General features: G+C 40.4%; 2 protein-coding genes across 3 annotated transcripts; one reads left to right on the top strand and one right to left on the bottom strand.

The window, feature by feature from the left end:
* Window positions 1-303: 303 nt before the first annotated feature.
* Window positions 304-951, bottom strand: LOC145063978 (uncharacterized). Its single transcript, XM_079011524.1, has one exon. The coding sequence runs from the start codon at window positions 949-951 to the stop codon at window positions 304-306; it is 648 nt and encodes a 215-aa protein (XP_078867650.1).
* Window positions 952-2,104: 1,153 nt separating this feature from the next.
* On the top strand, window positions 2,105-5,855 carry LOC145063599 (uncharacterized). 2 transcript variants are annotated; one of them, XM_079011196.1, is made up of 8 exons: window positions 2,105-2,606; window positions 3,133-3,657; window positions 3,743-3,853; window positions 3,954-4,067; window positions 4,149-4,196; window positions 4,289-4,719; window positions 4,803-5,162; window positions 5,334-5,855. In XM_079011196.1, the coding sequence occupies exons 1-7, from the start codon at window positions 2,120-2,122 to the stop codon at window positions 5,133-5,135; spliced, it is 2,049 nt and encodes a 682-aa protein (XP_078867322.1). In that variant the 5' UTR covers window positions 2,105-2,119; the 3' UTR covers window positions 5,136-5,162; window positions 5,334-5,855. The 2 variants fall into 2 exon arrangements, with proteins under 2 accessions (XP_078867322.1, XP_078867321.1); XM_079011195.1 differs by having other exon boundaries at window positions 4,803-5,855.
* The last annotated feature ends 18,267 nt before the right edge of the window (window positions 5,856-24,122 follow it).

Below are 24,122 nucleotides of genomic sequence, written 5' to 3'. Positions count from 1 at the left end.
TGGTTACGCCCAACGTACTCCTCAGAATCTCCCTTCTTCTCATTAAGCACTTAGTCACCTCATCCATTGCTGCAAACTCTCCAGTCTGATTCCAGTGGACGACTTTTCAAGTAAAGTTGGCAAGTTTACCGTATGCATGGCTTAATGGGGCTTTAGTGCTCAAAAGAGCTTAATGGATGTCTTAACACAATGGTTGCAGTGCTCCACCTTTTCTCCTGTCTCCCTCTTAGTGTCCTTCGGTGCAAACTTCTTCCTTTGTTGGCTGAGATCTATAGTGATTTCTTTTCTCCATGGAGTGTAGATCTAAAACATTGTTGCCTCCGTGTTTGTCTTCTTAGATATCGAAACTGCCCTTTTCTGTTTGTCCTCAGGCACCAAGTGATACACGGTTCCCAAAGAGGGTGTGGGTTTCAGGGCAAGAATTTGTGTCTTGATCGTAGAGTATTCATTGTTAAGGCCCATGAGGAACTCGTAGAGCTTTTCTTTTTCTTTAAACTCATTAAGTCTCTTTCCAATATCACAAGTACAATTCGACCATGAACAGCGAGGAAGAGGAGATATGGTCTGGATCTCATCCCACAGTCCCCGTAGCTTGGTGTAATACGCTGAAACCGACATTCCTTCTTGTCTCGTGATGGTGAGTGACTGTTTCAACTCATATGCTCTTGGAGCACTTTCTTTTCCAAATCTTTCCTCAAGATCATCCAAGATCTCCTTTGATGTATCCACATATTTGACACTTGTTCTGATGTCCTTCTCCATGGCTGTAGTTATCCATCCCATGATCATCACATCCGCACGCATCCAAGGCATGTATACGAGTGAGTCTTCTTCTGGATTTTTAATCGACCCGGTTTTTAATCCAACCTTGTTCTTGGTGAAAAGAAAGTTCTCCATCTCTTGGCCCAAGTCATTATAGTTGCTTTCGGTTAGCACGTCGTTCACCTGCATCTGCCTGGGTACTCCGACGCATGGATGTAGTAATGAGAATTGGAATCGATGGGAATCCCATCAGATTCCTTCGACGATTCTTGTTTCTCATCTCCAGTTAGATTTCGAAGCCTGTGAATCCTGCTCTGATACCATAAATATTTTAATGAATCAAAAGTCATCGTATATTCAACCATCAAAGGGTTTAAATACAAAGGAGTTCTTGTTCAACAAGAAAACAAAGGATAACTATAAACTAACAGATAATAACCAAACATTCAAACAGATAAATCAGGAGAGGATAACTCTTCGTCTTTCAATTCCTTTAAGATTTGCATTTCAAAAATTGAAAATAAACTGTTGTCTAGGAATTCCCTAGGAAATATTGAGTAACTTTCGAGATATTTCCGAGGAATAATAATTCAAACTTAATTTTTCATATTTGCTAGGAATTTTGTAGGAACTTCGGAGGGATTTTTGAGGAAATGCATTTCAAACTTAATTTTTCATATTTTCCCAGGAATCCGAGGTATGATATTTCAAACATAAATTTTTTTATAGTTGCTAGGAATTCTCTTGGAACTTCCAATGGATTTCCGAGCTAGAAAGAGTAGTTATTCAATTTCCCTAGGAACTCCCTCGCAAATGTTTAGTATAACTTCCGAGGAAATGTGTTTCTAGGAAAATGTAGGAACAAATGCCCTTTTCTAGTGGTTGATTTATTTGTTTGACTGATCACACGTTTGTGTCCCTTACCAAAAAAAAATAAATAAATAAATAAAAAAAATAAATAAATAAAAATTAAAAAATTAAAAAATTAAAAAAATTAAAAAGACCGACCAAGACGATTGACGCTTTATTTATGCGGATTGATTTATACTAGTTAAATGGGTTTAAGAAATAAGAATAGAAGGAGGTGAAGTATTATTTATAATCCACTAAACGTAACATTGTAGGTGGGGATTAGGTGAATTAAGTCTACTATATATGATAATCACTAAATGTTACTTATATCATAAGTAGGGATTAGGTGGGGATGATTCATCTTTGACATTTCCTCATGAATTAACAAGAAATTTACTTAACGCCGCTTTTGTCAGCATGATTAGTCAACTGCATCTTTGTAGTTTAAATACGTTAGAATATGGAAGAAGCTAGGCGGACAGAAAGAAAAACAAAAGATACAAATATGGCAAGCTCAAGCTCTAATGAATATGTGGCAGTGGAAGCTGGAGAGGAATACCCATACACATACCCATACCCTTCAAATCTTTCTGCAACAAGCTTTATCAGTGTGAAACTGAGTGGCAGGGATGAGTATATTCTGTGGAAAACACAGATGCTATGTCTCTTAAAGAGTCATGGCATGTTTGGTTTCATCGATGGAACACTGACCATAAGCCCTCAAACAAGCAGTACTAGTGTTTCTGGGAAGGAGAAACTGGGTGCGGATCACAATCACTGGCTGTGGACAAGATCAGATGCCCTCGTAAAAGGTTGGATTCTTGGTTCTCTCGCTACAGAAACACTCACGAATGTTCTGAAACGTCTCACAGAAAAACTCCATCAAGAGACAAACGCAGATGATTTCAGTGCAAAAGATTTATGGGATGAACTGCAGACTATCTATGCTCCTACTGTTCTTCCACAACTACTTCCGCAATTGGTTGTAGTAGGTAAAAATCTCTTGTTTGCTAATCTATCTTGATGATTTATATAAGCTGCCAACATTAGATAGTTTTGTTCAACATCTGGAACTTATATACCTCTAAAGCATAATATTTTGTTACCTGAATGATAGAATATGTAATAGAGAATGTAATCAAAACAACCTGCAATTACCTTGATGCACAAGGTTCAGGTGTGTGACAGGAAGAACAAAGCAACAGGGGAAGAAAAGACAAGGAATCAAAGGAAAAACTGAATTGAAAACAAAAAAAGTAATGCACTACTTATACTAAACAAAGAAACCTAATCCAACACAATTAGTGGGAAATATGAAAAGTTTCCAAAAATACTCTTATTCCTAAAATACCCATGTTCTGAATTATACCAACACAGAATATAGCTTTAACTATCCCCTTACAGTTTACACCTCTCATTGTTTCTCCTTTGAAATTCCTTGTGATTAGATTAGGAAACTCGGTTTCTCTCTTGTAGTTTTTTGTTTTCTATTTTTTTAACCTTAACAACAAAATGTAGATTTAGATAAGCAACAAGAAGAACAAATAAGAGCAGAGATTCACCACGAGTTGTACGAGGCTACTCTATCAACAGATTGGGGTCGGGTTGATCGCATTTTGAGTGGTGGAGTAATTACAGTGATAGACAAAATCACCAAAAATGGCAACACAGCACTCCATGTAGCAGTGGGTGCTACCAACAAACCCGAATTCTTAGAGAGATTGTTGGAAGTGACACCAAATATTAACACACAACTACTGGATATGCAAAATTCAGATGGAAGCACACTGCTTCATGTTGCTGCTATTGTTGGCAACAATGAAGCTGTAGACATCTTGGTGGAAAGAAACTCAGATTTGCTGCTGGCCAAGGACAATGAGGGTCGGACACCACTTGCCTTGGCTCTTTCTAATATGAATACCCAGACAGCCCGACATCTTTTGGAGCACATCAATAATACTGATGACATACAGAAGGATGCTCTGTTTTCTGGCAGAAGTGGTGATGAGCTTCTTGTTACAGTTATTTCTTCTAAAGATTTTCGTAAGTGTCTATTGAATCAACTTCCACTAGTAAAAAGACTAACCACTTTAATTACTTGATATAGTTAACTTTGGAGTATATGTAGGCTTGGCAAATGATTTGGTGAAGAGTTACAAAATCTTTCATAGTGATGCTGTGCTGACAGCTATAGCTCAAAATTTCCCACCCGAACTCAATAAAGTGGAAAAATATATAGGTTTTATTTTATATTTTTATCTTGAATCTAATAATTTTGTCAACTTCTCATTTTATTATAAGGCTTCCCTAAACAAATTGTTCAATTTTCTACATTGAAGCGTTCGATGTACGAAGTATAACAGTAAAAGGAATTCTAAATTATATGGTTCCCAGATCTATTCAATCATGGGTCGTCCGGCTGATGGCAATAATATTCTGTCTAGCCTATCCCGGTATGTCATGAGTTTATAATTTGTTTTGTTCCATTTTGTTTACCCCACTATTCTTTCCAAACTTTCTATTGCTTGATGCAGGGATGATTGGCTTTGTTATACTTTACTTGATGATCCTTAAGATATTAGGTAAGGTGAATCAACCATCATCACCCTTTTAACCAGAAATAGGGGTATATTTCATTATTTGTTTGAGAAGCTCATTTTGGTATATATTACAGGGTGGATAATAATCAAAAAGAGAGTTCGAAACCATTGTGCTGCTGAGGAACTATCAAAGACCGTATCTAGATTGATAAAAAATTTGAATGACCCCAGCTCTTACCATCACTATTACACAAATCCTATTCTTGAAGCCACTAGACAAAATGCATGCAAAGTTGTACAAGATATTGTGTCTTTCTTCCCAAATGCAATTTGGAGTACCAACGAAGATGGTCACAACATTCTTCAATATGCTGTGATAAATCGTTCAATAAAGGTTTACAAACTACTACATAAGAAGAGCGAACACAAGAATATGTACAGAAATATTAAAGACTCTTCTGGCAATAATTTGTTGCATTTGGCTGCAAGATTGGCACCTGACAACAAATTAAATCTTATATCCGGGGCAGCTTTACAGATACAATGGGAACTACAGTGGTTCAAGGTACAGACAGATATATCTGATGGAATTAAAATTAATCCTTTTGTTTTTAAGACCAAAGTGGCTAACATATTGTAATCATGTAGGAAGTTGAAGGGTTTGTATGTCCACTAAACATCAAACAGAAGAACTCCTTCAACGAAACACCTCAAATGGTATTTACAAGAGAGCACAAGGAGTTGGTGATTGAGGGAGAAAAATGGATGAAGGCCACTGCACATTCATACACAATCACAGCTGCATTGATCACCACCGTTGTATTTGCAGCTGCTATTACAGTGCCAGGAGGAAATGATAACATGGGGATACCAAATTTTACTAACAAGACTTCTTTCATAGTATTTGCAGTATCAGATGCCATATCATTAGTCGCATCTCTTATTTCATTGTTCATGTTTTTGTCGATTCTCACTGCATGATTTGCTGAAGAAGACTTTCTCTTCAAGGTGCCTACAAAGTTAATAATTGCATTGGCCACCTTGGTTATCTCAACAGCAGCAATGGTCATAGCTTTTGGTGCTACGTTGTACCTTGTATTTGGCCAAGGCAACAAATATATTCTTATTTCAATAATTGTGTTGACATGCCTACCAATTATTGCTTTTGTGATCCTGCAGCACCGGCTTGTCCGTGACTTGATGAGTGCTATAGATGGTTCTAGTATTTTTGGTAACAAAAGATCACCCGTTCTATTAGATCTTTTGCCCGATATAGAAAGTCTGGCCCAAGTACCGAGCAGATTGGGCACTGACTCAGGACATTAACGCCAACGGGGCATTCAATTTGTTCTTGGCTGTATCGGTATGTATATTGTATGTATCATCAGTAATTTAGGCCTACATAATGAGTGGCAAAGAATTTTTGGTGCCAAATTTGGATTAAATCAGAATCTGAAATCAACTGCGATAAACAAGGAGTTGGTTTAGAATCTCCCAATCAGGTGACAAATAGTTACGGTTGACGGTTGTCATCCCAAAGCCGAGTTACATCTCTTCACTTCTGCTTGCATTAAATTGCATTGCGTTGTTCTATTCATTTTTCATTTGTTTATCATTTCAAATCTGTACTACCCATTGATACAATTTTTTTATGGTGTTATTATTTGGTATATTCTATCAATTGGTAGATTTTTGTTGGCATTTGACTACAATCATTTTTTTATAAATGTTGAAATTTATATATAGCTTAATAAACTTGAATGTCGAATTGTATTTCAACTTAAGAGAAGCGATGAAGCTATATTTATAGCTAGATATCTGGAGACTAATTTGGAACCAATACTAATAGCTAGAGATTGGGACAAAAACTACCGGGGATAAATAGGATAAATAGGATAAATACTTGCCGATAAATTAAATTATCTCAACACTCTCTCTCATGTTGGATTGTGAAAGTCACGGACATCCAACTTTTATATCAGCATATTGAAACTCGGTAGGAATTGGGCAAGGTACCACATCGCCACTATTCACACGTTCCCGAACAAAATTGCAGCCCATCTCAACATGCTTTGTTGTTTCATGGCATAGGATTAACCGCTATATGGTGAGCTGCTTTGTTATCACAAACCAAAGGAGTCGAGCAAACTTGTGATGCGTCTAAGTCTTGTACAAGCTACCTAAGCCACAAAACTTCACAAATAGTACCCGCCATAGCTCTTTATTCTGCATAAGCTTCTGCAGGCAGACAATCTCGCCACTACTCTTTGCTTCGTTGTCCGCCAAGACACTAGAGCTACTCCCAAACTAATGAACTAACCGGTACATGACCTTTTGGTGGACGGATAGCTTAACTATGTAAGGACAATCCATGTCCAGGAGTGGCTTTGAGATAACGAAACAACACGAAAATTTTCGTTTATGTGTGACCTTTTTGGTTGACTTAATTAGGAATTGTCTGACTTGATTTTGCAGCAAAAGCAATGTTTGGATGCGTCACCATGAGATAAAGTAATCTTCCAATTGAGTGTCAATATTCAGTTGCATCGCCCTTAATGATGGGTTTCTAGCAATACATCATTCCTATGGTGTACATGCAAACCCTAATGGCTTTTGGATCTAGTTTGTCTAATGAACATGCAATTGAATATCCAAAGCTATAAACCCTAGATCTAGCATGCAATTAATCATATTAACATAAAATAGGGTTTAGATCTAACCTTTGATTGTTATATAGCAATAACAATCAATTCCTTGGCTTCAGAAAACTTAGTGCTTCAAATGTTGCACCTCTAATGGAGTCACAAACACCACTAAGCAACAAGAATGAGGAGAGAAGAGAGAGGAGCACCCAAAATCGTCCAAAAACCCTAAGGGAATCATTCACCATGTTTTTGGGGCTTAGGGGCTCCTTAAATAGGTAGGCAATTAAGGTTATCTAACAAGGAAACCCTAATTTGATTGCTTAAGCCCTAACCAACCCATGGACCCCTTCTGGAACATGCCTTGGATGAAAATCATATGGGCTTCCTATAGATTTCATCCAACCTATATTCCAAGGTGATCCATAGCCCAATTGCAATTATTTTATAATTACAATTCCAGTCCCTTAAGTTTAGCTAATCTCTTTTAGCCACAAAATTAATTTGTTAATTAATTCTTGACTAATGTTAATTAAACATTATGATTTCTCCTTTAATATATTATTCTTATAATATATTAATAAATCATAATTAACCTTTCTCTCCTTAATTCGTCCTACATATTGCTATGGTGAAGGCAACCCAAAAGGACCATGCTCATAATCGGGTCAAGTACATACCAAAATAGTTATGGACTTAGACACTAATCCAATACTTATGACTATAATTGTCTTTATGTAAGCATAAATTTTTCTTACAACCTTGAGTACCACTATCTTCCAATATATCTAAAGTGTACTTCAATGCTAAGAAAGTATCTAAGAGCCCTAATGTCATTTATACTAAAATGCGAATTTAAATGATGTTTGACATCATTAATCTTTTCATTGTCATTGCCCATCAAGAGTACATTGTCGACGTATATGAGAGCAAAGATAAGTACAAAAGCTTTTCAAAATTCAAAAATAGAATGATTTTCCTTGGATTGATGAATTTCATTACCGACGAAAGCCTTAGTGAATTTCTAGTACCAATTTCAAGAGGCCTGTTAAAACCCATAAATTGATTTTTGTAACTTACAAAATTGGTTTTTGTGTTTCTTGTTGAAACCTTAGGGTACCTTCATATATACCTCTTCGTCTAGATCTCCATGTAAGAATGTAAGAAGGTATTATTAACATCCAACTGATGCGCCTTCCATTCTTTCTTGGATGTGATAGGTAGAGCACACCGAATAATGATGAGCTTTACAATAGGTGCAAAAGTCTCAAGAAAATCGATCCCTTCAATTTTCATGAATCCTTTCGGTACCAAATGAGTCTTGTATCTCTTAATTTCTCCTCCTAGTTTGTAGTTTATTTTGTACACCCACTTTAAGTCGGTTTCCTTCTTTCTAGGAAGTAGATAATTAATATCCACGTTCCATTTTCTTCAAGAGGTTGTATCTCGTTACTCATAGCTTCTCTCAAATTTAGATTCAAAGAAGCTTGTGAAAAACTTTTAGGCTTGTCATGAGAATTAATAGTTGCGAGGAAAACTCTATGTGATTTAGAGAATTTCTTATATGAAATGAAATTTGAAAGAGGATGATTTTGTGGATGATTTCTTCATGAGTTTTGTGTAACATCCGGATTCCCTGGTATATTATTTACTAATTTATTTTTGATGTTTATTGAGCAACTCGACAAGTTGTTGCTACAACTCGCCGAGTAGAGTCGGGTTTGGCCACGTGGGATTAATGACCTAGTCGACGAGTCCGAGAGTCGACTCTCTGAGTAGGCGCTGTGAGATGAAACCTTAAATCCCCGGGTTTGGGGCCTATATAAGGACATTTATAGCCTCCATTGCGGCTCCCCATCTTCTTACCTTCACTGAGAGAAACCCTAATCGCCCCCTTGAGCTTTGAGAGAGTATTAAGCCATTATTTGAGAGCTTTGGTGCATTTTTGGTAGAAAAGAGGAGGAGTTCAAGCAAGGATCGTGAAGAGGCTGTTAGATCTATTGCTAAGCATCAAGAAGCTCCTGTTTAAGGTATAAAGTTCATACATTTTTCATTTGTATGGGTAGATCTCATGATTTTAGAGTTTAGGGCTTCATTTCCATCTTATTTTGGAACCTTGAAGGTTTTGAGCACCTTTTTAGAAATGGACATCATATCTGGACCTTGTGAGGTCCCTAGAGTCGAAAGTCCTCTGCTTTATTCGGTCCTGTTAGCTCCTTGAATGAGAAACTTCTTCTCAAGCATGTTCTTGGCACTTCTAGCCCTTAAGTGTCATGCATGAACATAAAGCTTGTGGCTTTACGTGATATTCAAGCCTTGAGAGCTTAGATCTAGAGTGTGAGAGGGTTTTCTGCCTTGAAATCATCTAAATACCATTTGAGTCTGAATGGACTCGCCGAGTTGATGAGCTGACTCGACGATTCGGTTAGGGTTTGTCCCGATGAACTGGACGATGCGATAGCTCGACAAGTTAGGGGTTAACTCGACGAGCTGGAGCTTCAAGAGACTACTGAGAAATGTTGGGACTCGACGAGTCGCACGAGTGCACTCGGCGAGTCAGTTCGACTGGGGTTGTTGACTCGAGTTGACTTATGTTGACTTTAATGTTTGGTAAAATTGAGCAATGGAGATCAGTGAGGGGTAAAATGGTCTTTTACCCATTCCTAGAGATAGAGTGAAAGAGAGAACAACTTTTTGTGCATTTGATCATGAGTAGAGTATCAATTAGAGATAATTATCCTATGTGGTAGGTCGAGGCTAGATTAAGGATTCCGAGTACGAGACTTTTACTTGCTAGCTTACGAGGTGAGTCTTATCACTATACTCTACCTAGAGTGGTACTTATGTGAGACCAGAGGGTCTTATGTGCTTACTTGAGTTATGTATTTATCTGTGTGATATATATGCTATATTATGTGTTACCTAGACCAGACCGGAGGGTCCAACGAGCCGTGAGACAAGAGGGTCCTCACTGAGACCAGAACAGAGGGTCCAATGAGCTGTGGGATTGGAGGGTCCCACTGAGACACATAGACCAGAGGGTCTTACTGAGTTATAGCCTCGAGTAGCTAATGTGTTGTATGTGTTATTTTGGGGAACTCACTAAGCTTCGTGCTTACCATGTTATGTGTTATGTGTTTCAGGTAATTCCGAGGATCGCGGGAAGGCACTGGCTTGATTGTACACTTACGTCTGAGCTGGAGTTATATTTATTTAGGATCCTGGATTCGTGATAAACAGTTTTTGAAATATGTATTGATATTAATACTTATGGTATTTGGAGAAAATGTGACATGTGTTTTGTAGTGTTTGAAAAATGCAAATTTTGGTTTGAAACTTTACATCGCTACATTTTGAATGTTCCAAAGAGGGTGGTAGGTAGATGTCAAATTTATTTAGGTGTTTTGGTATAGCCTTGGGTTGTGAGTTGTGTCTCACTGATGGTGGAGGTGTATCTTCGTGTCTTGGTTGTTCAAAAGCCGACTCATTGTGTGAGTCAGAATTAGTTATGGTCTCGTTATGTTCCTCTTGGTTGATATTCTTCAGATCGTTTTCTTCTGTGTCAAATGTAGCTTGTCTAATTTTGGTTTTCAATTTCTTATTAGATTTGTTGCAGAGACTCAACAAAATTCATGTTTTCAATGTTTCTATTCATCATGTAATTACTTCCAAATAGGAATGTGTTTAACATCTGAATCCTCGAGGTACTATATTCTATGTAATTTGCATGATTTGAGTGGGTCACGACGTGAAGGATGCACCATCATTGTAACACTCTAAATTTTCAAACAAAATTTTCATTTTTAAACCACATAAAACTCAATATTACATTTCACAAAAATAAAAATGTATCAGTTTTCAAAACACAATTCAACAATATGACTGATAATATCCTAGAATCCTCAAATATAATCTCGAACAGGTGTGTGTACAATCAAGCTGGCGCTTTCCCAGTATCCTGAGAAGTACCTGAAACACATATCGCACAACACGACAAGCACGAAGCTTAGTGAGTCCCCCAAAATACCACATACACAAATAATAAGCCTCTCATGGCTATAGCTCGACATACACCCTTCGGTTATGTGTCTCGGTGAGGAACCTCCGGTCTCATGGCTCGATGTGGACCCTCCGATCATGTGTCTCAGTGAACACCCTCCGGTGTCACAACTTGGGTTGGACACTCCAGTCATGTATCTCAGTGAAGACCATCCAGTCTCACAACTCGGTTTGGACCCTCCGGTCCTAACTCAGTAAAGCACAAAATAATATAGCATATATCGCAAAGAAAAAATGCATAATATCACATAACTCGGTATAAGTACATAGGACCCTCCAGTCGATAACTCAAATGAGACACTCCAGTAACACAATATTACCGCTCAGGTAAGTATAGTGAGAAGACTCACCTCGTAAGTAGAACAAGAATATCTCGTATGCAATGGTAGGTCTAGACTCCGCCTACATGTATCATAATCATCTCTAATTAGAAATTTGTAATAACTACACCGAGATGTTAAGCAGACTCCTCCAATAAATCTCAAAAAGGGTGAAAAGACCATTTTACCCCTCCATGATCTCCTAAGTCCATAATTGACCAAACCCTAAAAGTCAACGCTCAAGTCAACAATCTATGTTGACTAAACTCGTCGAGTGCATCTATGTGACTCGTCGACTTCCCTCTGTTCTCTGAAAATCAGAAAATCTCGAGTCAACTCGCCGAGTTGCGTCACCAACTCGTCGAGCTTTTATAGTGTCCAGAATGTCGGGGAAAACTCCAACTACTCGTCGAGTTCACTTTGAGTCCAAGGATGGGCAAAACCCTTTCAACTTGTCGAGGTTGATATCCAATTCGTCGAGTTCCCTAGCTATTTCTCAATTCAGATGATTTTAATGCTCCAAACTCCAGATCTAACCTCCTAGCATCGAGTTACCATGTAAAGTTGCTAACTTTACATACATGCAAGGCCCCCCACAGGCTAGAACACTCAAAACTATACTCAAGAAGGGGTTTAGGACAAGAAGAGGGATCAAGCTCCATAAAGCTTGGGACTTTATGCACAAAAGGTTATGGAGGAGTCCAGATTTGCAACCACATCCTCTGGACATGCTTAACCCGCGAATGGTCCTCATTTTTGCACCAAAATGTCCATAACTCACATACTAAGAGATCTAAGAAATGGTGAGTCAAGGTAAATACTTTTTACCTCCAAATAGATGCTACAACTGTATGGAAGCTGGATCTATAGGCTCATTCTTGTTCCAAGTCTTTCACTCTTCATGCTTCTTCAAAGAAATGCACACTTTTGGCTTCACACACTTAAAATATGGGTTAACTCACTAGGGTTTCTCTCTAGACGTGATAATGTGATGGGAGAGGAGAAAATGAAGGCTTAAGGTCCTTTAAATAGGACCCAAACCCTGAAAATTAGGGTTTTTGGACTCAGCTCCTACTCGTCGAGTTAGGGTCCTCCAACTTGTCGAGTAGACTCTAAAAATCATGCGACCAATAAATCCTCTACTCAACAAGTTGGGGCCTCCAACTGACCGAGTTGCTCTTACAACATGAATACAAATAAATTAGATATTATACCTGGAAGCCGAGATGTTACAATTCTCCCCCACTAGAATCAGACTTCGCCCTCGAAGTCATCTGCTGGAAACAACTCAAGTCCACTCAGATTCCTTCCGATGTTGCCACTGAACCTGAACCAAGGGCACCTCTTTATTCCTCAAGACCTTCACCTTCCTATCCAAGATCGCTATCGTCTTCACAATGTAATTCAGTCATTCATCAACCTGAATGTCTTCCAAAGGGACCACTACCGTCTCATTGGCTAAAAACTTCCGCAGCTGGGACACGTGGGAGGTGTTGTGAATCTGGCTCAACTTTGCAGGCAGCTCCAACCAATAAGCTACCTTACCCACTCGAGCGATCACCATGAAAGAACAAATGTATCTAGGGCCCATCTTGCCCTGTTTCCAGAATCGGATCACCCCTTTCCATGGGGATACCTTCAAGAGGACAAAATCTCCGACCTGAAAATCTAGCTCTGAACGTCGCCAATCTGTGTAACTCTTCTGGCGACTCTGGGCCGTTAATAACCTCTGCCTGACCTACAGGATCTGCTCTGTCATCTTGAGCACTAAGCCAGTGCCCCCCCATCACTCTTTGCCCTATCTCTCCCTAACAGATGGGAGTTTGACACCTCCTCCTGCATAAAAGCTCAAAGGGAGGCATACCAATACTGGAATTGTAACATTCCAAAAATTCAAACCAATTAAAAATTTTTAAAACATTTCAAACCATTAAAAATCATTAAAACTTTGTTCTCAAAATGTATAATATCAGATTTTTCCCAGAGACATAGGTAAAGCATGAGGAGTTGTACAATCACGCCTTTGCCTTCCCACGGTCATCAGAAGTACCTGAAACAAAATCAACAACTGTAAGCCCGAAGCTTAGTGAGTTTCCCCAAAATATCAATGCCATACAGATATAACCATATCGTATAAACATATAAGAAAACAACAAACAACGTGCATAATGAGCCATCAGTCTAGACTGGACCGACTCTCGGTCCTCATCCTATCTAGACCGCTCTCCGAGCCATCGGCACATCTGGACTCCCCCCCCCCCCTCGGGGCCTTCATCCTATCTGGACCGCTCGCTGGGCCTTCGGCCTGACTAGATTTTCCCGGCCCGGGCCTGTAGTCTACCCGGTCCGCCCGGGGTGCCTTTGCACTACAGCACACAGCAGGACCTGCCTCAACCCTTCCCCATACCAATAAACATGTACATATAATTACCATACGCTAGCATGCAATAACAAAGAGTCATACAGATCTAACCGATCTCTAGCATAGACATCTTCCTACAACTAGGATATCAATCAAACAAATTACTAGCATAACAAACATCCTAAACCAGGATGTAATCTAACATAGCAACCATCCTAAACCAGGATGTAAATCATAAAGGGCCGGCCTTGGTGCCATAGACCCTGTTCATATAATGAGGAGAACTCACCTCGCAACTGATGTATGAAACTAGAAAGCTTCAACTCCTGGATCACCAACACGAACTCCACTACCTATAGATACCATAAAACCCTCTTTCATAAATTTCCAAATTACCAGAATACCCTTAGAAGTCAACCGGTCAATTCATGGTCAAAATCAAAGTCCACAGTCAAAGTTAATAGTCCATGTTGACTCGACTCGTCGAGTGCAGTTCCCCTACTCGTCGAGTCCTTCCTGAACTCGAGAAGTCATGAAATCCTTGATTGGGTCGTCGTGTTCTCCTTTAACTCGCCGAGTTCATACGTGTCCAAGAATTAGGAGAAACCCCAGCCGACTCGCCGAGTCTTCTAACGACTCGTCGAGTTCAAGGTAAACTTCAACGGACTCGTCGAGTTGTTCATCTAACTCGCCGAGTTCATGGCCATCTTCATCGGGCTCACCGAGTTGTTCATTCAACTCGCCGAGTCCTTGCAGACCTTCATCCATGCAGACACTTTTTAAGCCATGGCAAGGCTCTGGATTATAGATCCAAGCTTCTAAGGCTTGTTTATCACGTAAAGTTGCAAACTTTACGCACATGCAAGGTTCTAAAGGCCCTAAATGACCAATCTATGCTTCCAATGGAGGTTTACACCTTGGGAGAGTCTCATTCTTGCACAAGCTGGAAACTTTATGTACTAAGAAGCCCAAAGGAGCTCAGTTCTGAAGTTAAAACTTAAGATTTGAGATTGCGAAGAAGAATAGCTTCCAATCATACTATAAAAACCGTAGAATTTGACCAAAGAGGGGATCTAGAATGAATGAGGTTAGGGTAACAATTTATACCTTCCAGAAGATGCTAAATACAATAGATTTCAGGTCCTTTAAGCTCCTTGCTTCTGAATGCTTGATGTCCAAGATCCTTTCTCCAAGAAAATCCTCCTCCAAGCTTAAGAATGTAAAAAATGAGCACACACACACGATTAGGTCTTTAGAGGGACAAGAAGCGGTGAAGGGGAGGCTGGGGAAGGCCAATGATCCTTTAAATAGGGTGAAATACCCCGAAATTTAGGGTTTCATCTGCTAGCTCCTACTCGTCGAGTCCCTTTATGGACTCGGCGAGTAGACCATTAAATGCGCGATCCCACCTCGCTGATACTCGACGAGTAGGGCAACAAACTCGTCGAGAAGATCTTTCAACCAAATACGATTTCATTTAATTCCATACCTGAGAATCGGGGCATTACAGGAATGATGGTTGTTGTTGTATGAAAACTCAGCCAAGGGAAAGTAAGTGTCCCAACTTCCACTGAAGTCCATAACACATGCACGTATCATGTCCTCGAGCATCTGAAACGCTCGCTCGTTCTGCCCGCCTGTCTGTGGGTGATAAATGTTACTGAAGTGAAACCGGGTACCCAATTCCTCATGAAATTTCTTCCAGAACCTAGAAGTGATACCCACATCTCGATCTGAGACTATCGATATTGGCACCCCATGATGTGCCACCACCTCTCGAACATAGATGTCGACCAATTTCTCTACAGAAGAGCTCTCTCTGATAGCCAGAAAGTAAGCACTCTTCACCAACCGATCTACAATCACCCTTATCGCATCAACACCCTGCATTGTCCTTGGTAATTTGGTAATAAAATCCATGAAAATATGTTCCCACTTCCACAGGGAATATCTAAAGGTTGCAACAGGCCATGAGGATGCTAGTACTCCGCCTTGACATGACGACAGGTCAAGCATCTCTCGACTACCCATGGCACATCTCTCTTCATACAGGGCTACCAATAATCCTTCTGTAAGTCCAAATACATATTGGTGGCCCCCAGGTGGATCAAAAATCTCGACCTATGGTCCTCCTTTATCAAAATACGTTGTGCTCCACCCATATATGGCACCCATATCCTCCTGCGGAAGGTCATAAGCCGCCGACTATCCGTATCAAACTCAGAAATCTGCCTGATCACCCGCTCTCTCTTACAGTTCTCTGGCCTTACGGCCACCACTTGGGCCTCTCGGATGGTAACTAAGATTGGGATCATCACCTTCATCCTTATGCAAACATCTTAGATCGGAGCACTCACTGATCTACGACTCAGTGCATTGGCTACCATATTAGCCTTGCCAGCGTGATATAAAATCCCGCAGTGATAGTATTTACAACATCCAACCACCTCCTCTGTATCATATTCAGGTTGGGCCGATCCATAAGGTACTTTAGGCTCTTATGGTCCGTGTATATGGTACACCAGACACCATAAAGATAGTGGCACCAGATCTTGAGGTCGAACACCACTGGCCCCAACTCTAGATCGTGGGTGGGATACCTCGTTTCGTGAAGCTTCACCTGCATCGACGCATATGTTATCACGTGTCCCCTCTACATCAACACATCACCCATCCCTAATATAGATACATCATAGTATACTATGAAGTCCTCCACTCCCTCAGGAAGGGCTAACACTAGAGCTTCATATAATCTCTAGCGAAGAGTCTCGAATGAAGCCTGCTGCTCGGGACCCCAAACAAAAGTAACACCCTTCCTGATCAATCTGGTGAGAGGAACGACAATTTTGGAGAAATCTATGATAAACCTCCGATAGTATCCTACAAAGCCCAGAAAACTGAATGACCCCAACTTTTGTATTTCTGAAAGACCCAAACTTTCATACTTCACAATATTATTACTCCAAAACATGCTACTTGCATATTCATAAAAGCAATATTTTATATTGATAAAGAGGTTACAACCTATTGGATACAAACCGACTATTAAAAAGTGTTATATATTACATAACTACCCAGGATATTGTAATTTATACAAACATAAACTGAAGTACGAAAGTATTATTACAAACTATTCTAATTCTTTCAACAATATATGATTATACTGGTTACTTATCACCTGCAATTGTTAAACATTGATAGGGTAAGTGGTGACGCTTAGTGAGTTCAATAATAGATACAATATAATGTTATGTCATATATATACTTCAATATGGCAGAAGCAAAGAGAATCAAGGAGTAACAAAGGCATATGTGAATCATGTGTTAAGCTTTCCATATCAAACAATGACTTGATTCAAAGGTATACAATCAATGAGACATAACAATTTCCATACTTCATATACATCAATAAAATTTCGGACCAAATGGCACAGAAGACATAAGATTTCTGATTAATATCTTGGTAGATTTCAGGCTTATAGCCCTGTCTAACCAAATGCTAATGCCATAGAATAGAAGTCATTCTCTTACGGAGACATGCTCTACATGGCCAGAGGCTACGTACTAGTACCAATGCGAATCTAAGTCCTTTCACTGATCACATGGTCAAAGGTATTACTTTTGCTATAAAAATAACGAATAAAATAACACGGGAAAATAACTCGGAATAATAACACTGAAAAGCACATAGCACATATAAAACATAACATACAATTTTTCCTGTATATTAAACTCGCCTTGAATTAACTGGGTGTCAAAATAGTAATTTGGGCAGCGCTTCGGCTTTAAATATGACTTTCTATGTTGAAAACCGGGAGCTTAACTGAAAACCGGGCTCTGCGAAGGTAGGGCTCCAAAACCGAAAAGATAAATTTTCCAGGTTTCTCGGGCACTTTGTGGCATATTTCGGGGGTTATAATCGATACCGGGGTTTCGGGGAATTTTAATATGAAGAAAATATGGAAAAAAGGGGTAAAAATGGCAATTTTTAAAGATTACCCGGGAAGGCTCGCAACCCTCCTTTTATAGGGCCGAGGTTCGGATGGTGCGCTGGCAAAAGGAACACGCGGCATCAGGAGGCGAAGGCAGAGGGCGCGGCAGCGAGCCTCGGACGCAGCAGCTGGCTCGGATGCGAGGGTCGGTCACCAGACGTCGCGCATGAGAGGCGGCCAAGTGCGAGGCTCGGAAGGGTGACACGGGGCGAGGCGCATCGGAAGCTGGTTGGGCCGCGGCTTCGGACGAATCGGAAGGCAACACGCGTCGGATCCGGGTAGAGCGGCTACTGTTCATGCGAGGTGACGTGGCTATGCGAAAATTTCCGATATTATCCACTTATTTCTCGGTTTTTGAGCCAAAATCTTCTAAAATCGATAAATTTCGCATACGGGCTCCGTTTTTGACGTTCTTTATATGTACGCGTAGGTAAATTACGCTCTACAACTTTCGTTTAGACTTTGTTGGCTAACTTTGACTTTAATTTTTATATTATTATTTTTAATAGACCGGGACAGGTAAATCCGTTAAAAATTCATAACTTCTTCATCCGACATCCGTCTTCGTCAAACTTTTTACCGTTGTACTACTATTGACGAGATCTTCAATTCTCGTTTAGGTTGTGTTGGCTAAAAATCACTCGATCTAAAATTCGAGTTTTTAGTTGTCTACTGCTAAGCTGAAACTTGTAAAAATCATAACTTCCTCATACGAAGTCAGATTTTGGCGTTCTTTTTATCGAACTTCTCGCTTTAAAGAATACTATGACTTTCATTTAGATCACTAAGGCTAAAAAGTAGTTTATCAAAAACACACTTTTACGGTGTTCGGCGTCGTGTCGGTTTTGTTGCAAATTTTCGATTGGTCATAACTTCTTCGTTATAACTCGGATTTCGACGAGGTTTTCGCCTACAAGTTTCTAACGAGATTATTTAAAAAATTCAATAATAAAATTTTACTTATTTCAAATTTTATATTTTCGCTAAATTTCACTATTTGACTTTTAGTTGGAATCTCATAAGACTTCCAATATTTTCTAAGTGATTCTAAACATAGTTTTACTTCAATTCTAGTAAAAAATATATGTTAGAACTCAACATTCAAATTCACATAATATTTCATAATATTATTTACTTAAAACATGATTTCAAAATGTGTATGTTACAAAAACTCCTGCTCTTAGATAGGGATCTCGGCACCTTCCATCGCATGACTACCTCAATCTTGATCGGGTCAACCAAAATCCCATTCTGGTTCATGAGGTGTCCCAAGAACTAGACCTCTCGTAACCAAAAATCATACTTGGAGAATTTGGCATAAAGCCTCTCCATCCTTAATACTCCAAGAATCTCCCGAAGATGCTCCTCATGTTGTTCCTTGGACCTCCAGTACACCAAAATGTCATCGATGAACACAATCACCGACATATCCAACATGGGCCTACACACCCGGTTCATGACGTCCATGAATGTTGTTGATGCATTGGTGAGTCCGAAAGGCATCACCACAAACTCATAATGCCCATAACGAGTCCTAAATGTCGTCGTTTGGATGTCCTCCTCACAAGCTCTCATCTGATGATACCCAGATCTCAAATCAATCTTGGAAAACCAAGACACCCCCTACAACTGATCGAACAAATCGTCGATCCTCGGTAGTGGATAACGGTTCTTGACCATCAACTTACTCACCTCCTGGTAGTAGATGCACATATGGTGTGAACCATCCTTTTTCTTGACAAAAAGGATCGACCCTCCCCAGGGTGAGCTACTTGGTCTAATAAAACCATTCCCAGTAGCTCGTAGAGCTGTGAGGATAACTCTTGCATCTCGGGCGGCGCAAGGCGATAAGGTGCCTTGGAATAGGCCCCGCACCCGGAATCAAATCTATTTGAAACTCCACCTACCTCTCGGGAGGCACACCCGACAATTCCTTAGGGAAAACATCCAGGAAATCACACACTACTGGAACATCATAGATAGAACTAGGCCTCTCAGTGGCAACTCTCGTATCCATCACATATGCTAAAAAGCCCCTACATCCCTTCTGTGAACTCTACCTCGCCCTAGCGACAGAGCAGAAGGCTAATCCATATCTGGTCCCCTCGCCATACACAGTAAGTACTCCCCCACTAGGGTCTCGTATGGTCACCATCTGACACTCACAGTCAATCACAACTCCAAACCAGCTTAACCAATCCATGCCCACTATGACACAGACATCACCCATCGCTATCGGCACAAAATCTATCGAGAACTCAACACTGAAATTCACTAATACACATCCCCAAAATACATCAGTGGCAAAAACCGCACGCTCATCGGCTATAGAAATCCTCAGTGGTTGACTTAGCACCACGTATTTAACACTAATTTGATGACTAAAGGATAAAGAAACGAAAGATCAACTCGTACCCGAGTCAAATAACACCAATGTATGAATTGAACTCGCAAGAAAAGTACCTATATACAACACAGTATAAGCATAAACATATAGCAAAATAACATAAATACGGAGATACGTACCAGCAACAACATCAGGCGTTGCGCGGACCCCCTTCGCAGTCAAATGGAATGCTCTCCCACGAGCTCTCGGAGGCTCAGCCTTCCCCACCCAACCATCAGTAACACGTAAAGCAGCAGGAGTAGAAGCTTGGGTTGATTCCTGAGTGAGCTGGGGACACTCAGCCTTCCGGTGGCCCGTCTGGTGCAGTGAAAGCAAATCGAAATCCCTTGGGGCAGTCCCTTGCGATATGCCCCTTTTGCCATATTTGTAGCAAATCCCCACTCGACAAGACCCCTCATGAATCTTGCCGCACTTGCCACAAGTGCGGCCCTTCTGGTCTCTAGCTCTCGAATCAGCAGGCCTAGCCCTCTTTTTCGCCAGCTGCAACTGCACTGGTCTCCTATCTCGCCCATGCTCATCTCGCTCCTCCCTGGTTTGAATCTCCAACTCAATCTCTCTCCTCCTGGCATTGGTCTGCAACTCAGCCAATGTCTGATAAGATGATTTTGCTACGAACTCCCGAATATTTCTCCTCAAGATGCTCAAATACCGACTCACACATGCCTACTCAGTAGACACGTGCTTAGGGTAGAACAACACCCTCTCATGAATCATCCTTGTAATCTCTGGCACTAATTTTGTCTTCTGCTTTAGTGACAGAAACTCTTGTGTCAAATGTTTCCTCTCCACTTAGGGAATATAATTATCTCTGAATAACTTGGTGAACCTCTCCAAAGTCACTACAACATAATCTGCAGGGGTAAAATCAGTCATCACAAACTTCCACCAGTCCTTCGCTCCCAAGCGAAGCTGAAGTTGGTTCATCGCGAATCGAACTCTCAGATGCTCTGGACATGAACACGTATAGAAACACTCCTCAATGTAGGATATCCATCTCATTTCAGCAATCTGGTCTTGCATCCCATCAAACTCTGGTGGCTTCCTGTTGCTGAATTCATGGAACAATAACAACCTCCCTGTGGCTTGACAACAGCTATGGCCGCGGTGGCTGTAGCGGTAGCAGCCTCCGTGACAGCAGTGTATCGCTCATCGAATGTCTCGATCAACATGATCTTAATAGACCCAAACATCTCTGGTATGGCCACTTTTATGGCTGCGGCCACCTACTCATGAATGATCCTGCGGATCTCTTCGTCACTGGTACCACTGCTCCAGGGGTTGTTGCGGGTAATCACCATAACGTCTTTGAAATGCAAACACAAAATCTTCAGAGACTAGCTCAACACACACACACTCAATTACCCACCCCTACATGCTCTGTAGCATCCTAAGATTCTTACTTGGTTCGCATACAAATCCAGTGCTTTCAGTAGTACGGGCCTGATACTACCTTCCACACCAACATGTAGTCGTCGTAAGTTCTCCGCCTAGCATCCTAGTTCACAATTACTCTATCCATCACGGATATCAACTACTCTCTTGGTAGATTCTTCAGTGTTCATCTAGGTAGCTCTTCTAGATTACTCAAAACTCTCTTTATAACTCCTGCTATGTTTTTCCCTACTCGGTACACACACATATCAAATACCAGATAAGATCAATCAGTAGCATACCCTAGGCTAAGGCATCATGAATCACGCAGCTCTAGCCCTAATTTCTGAAATACCTAGCCTATCCTCTAGCGTGCAGCTCTAATATCTCAAAAGTATCACATAATATGAACAAATAAGGGTATTTTGGGAAATCACCATTTGGGCTCTGGCTGATTGTATACACTGCTCCATCTCGTTTTCTCTTTAATACTCTTACTCGTTTTAGGAATAATCATTTCTTTTTAGATAATTTTCTCAAATCCTCGGTTTGAGTCCAGACATACCAGTGGGTACATCCGAATCCCTCAAACCAAGGCTTTGATACCAACCTGTAACACTCTAAATTTTAAAACAAAATTTTCATTTTTAAACCACATAAAACTTAATATCATATTTCACAAAAATCACAAATGTATCAGTTTTCATAACACAAATCAACAATGTGAGTGATAATATCCAAAATCCTCATACAAAATCTCGAACAGGTGTTCCCCAAAATACCACATACACAATAATAAGCATTTCATTTCTATAGCTCGGCTTGGACCCTCTAGTCATGCGTCTCGGTGAGGACTCTCCAATCTCACGGCTTAGTGTGGACCCTCCAGTCATGTGTCTCAGTGAAGACCCTCCGGTCTCACAACTCAGGTTGGACCCTCTAGTCCTGTATCTCAGTGAAGACCCTTCGGTCTCACAACTCAGTTTGGACCCTCTGGTCCTAATACAGTAAGGTACAGAATAATATAACATATATCACAAAGACAAAACGCATAATATCACATAACTCGGAATAAGAACATAGGACCCTCCGGTCGATAACTCAAATAAGACCCTTCGGTCACACAGTATTACCGATCAGGTAACTATAGTGAAAATACTCACCTCGTAAGTAGAACAAGAATATCTCGTATGCAACAGTAGGTCTAGACTCCGCCTACATGTATCATAATCATCTTTAATTATCAATTTGTAATAACCACTCCAAGATGTTAATCTAACTCCTCCACTAAATCTCAAAAAGGGTGCAAAGACCATTTTAACCCTCCATGGTCTCCAAGGTCCATAATTGACCAAACCCTAAAAGTCAACATAAGTCAACGCTCAAGTCAACGGTCAATGTTGACTAAACTCGTCGAGTGCATCTATGCTACTCGTCGAGCTCCCTCTGTTCTTTGAAAATTAGAAAATCTCGACTAAACTCGCCGAGTTGCCTCACCAACTCGTTGAGCTTATACAGTGTCTACAATGTCGGGGAAAACTAAAACTACCCGTCTAGTTGTCCCATCAACTCGTCGAGTTCACTCTGAGTCTAAGGATGGGCAAAACGCTCTGAACTCGTTGATTTGGATATCCAACTCGTTGATTTCCCTTGCTATTTCTCAATTCAGTCGATTTCAGTGCTCCAAACTCCATATCTATTCTCCTAGCATCGAGTTACCACGTAAAGTTGCTAACTTTATGTGCATGCAAGACCCCCTACATGCTAGAACACTCAAAACTATACACAAGAAGGGGCTTAGGCCAAGAAGAGGGATCAAGCTCCTTAAAGCTTAAGACTTTATGCACAAAAGGGTCAGGAAGGAGTCCAGATCTGCAACCACATCCTCTGGACATGCTTAACTTGAGAATGGTCCTCAGTTTTGCACCAAAATGTCCATAAATCACATACTAAGAGATCTAAGAAATTGTGAGTCAAGGAAAAGACTTTTTACCTCTAAATAGATGCTACAACTGTATGGAAGCTGGATCTAAAGGCTCCTTCTTGTTCCATGTCCTACACTCTTCAAGCTTCTTCAAGGAAATGCATACGTTTAGCTTCACACACTTAAAATATGGGTTAACTCACTAGGGTTTCTCTCTGGACGTGATAAGGTGATGGGAGAGGAAAAAATGAAGGATTAAGGTCCTTTAAATCGGACACAAACACTAAAAATTAGGGTTTTCACACTCAAATCCTACTCATCGAGTTGGGGTCCTCCAATTCATCGAGTAGACTCTAAAAATCTTGCGGCCAATAAATCCTTTACTTGGTGAGTTGGGTTCTCCAACTCGTCGAGTTGCTCTGACAACATGAACGTAAATAAATAAAATATTATACATAGGATTCGGGATGTTAGAATCATGTCCTGACGTGGCCGTGTGTAGGGAGATGGTCAGTTTTTGTGTCACGACGTGACCATATATTGGTCACGACGTGGAAAACACCCGAAGACCAAAAACCCTAATTAAAGGAATGAGGAGGATAGGGTTTGCTCACCCTCAGCCTCCCTCACTTTTAAGCCTCATAAAACCCTAACTGTAACCCTCTTGGTGATTCTTGGCCTTTTAGTGCACTTGATAGCTTGAAGAAGAAGAAGAAGAAGAAGAAGAAGAAGAACAAGAACAAGAAGAAGTAGAAGGTGTTCTATTAGTGAAGCCTGCAAGAAATCATCATCATCATCATCATCTCATACTCTTTCTGGACCTTTGTAAGTGTCGAAGACTCAAACTTTATTGCCCTTGGTTGCTAGATCTAGGTTTTTGTTCCATTTTCT

This window comes from Lactuca serriola, chromosome 7 (genome assembly GCF_051521515.1).
Source record: "Lactuca serriola cultivar US96UC23 chromosome 7, Lser_US96UC23_V15, whole genome shotgun sequence".
NCBI classification, from domain to species: domain Eukaryota; kingdom Viridiplantae; phylum Streptophyta; class Magnoliopsida; order Asterales; family Asteraceae; genus Lactuca; species Lactuca serriola.
This window is presented reverse-complemented; position numbering and strand designations above follow the sequence as displayed.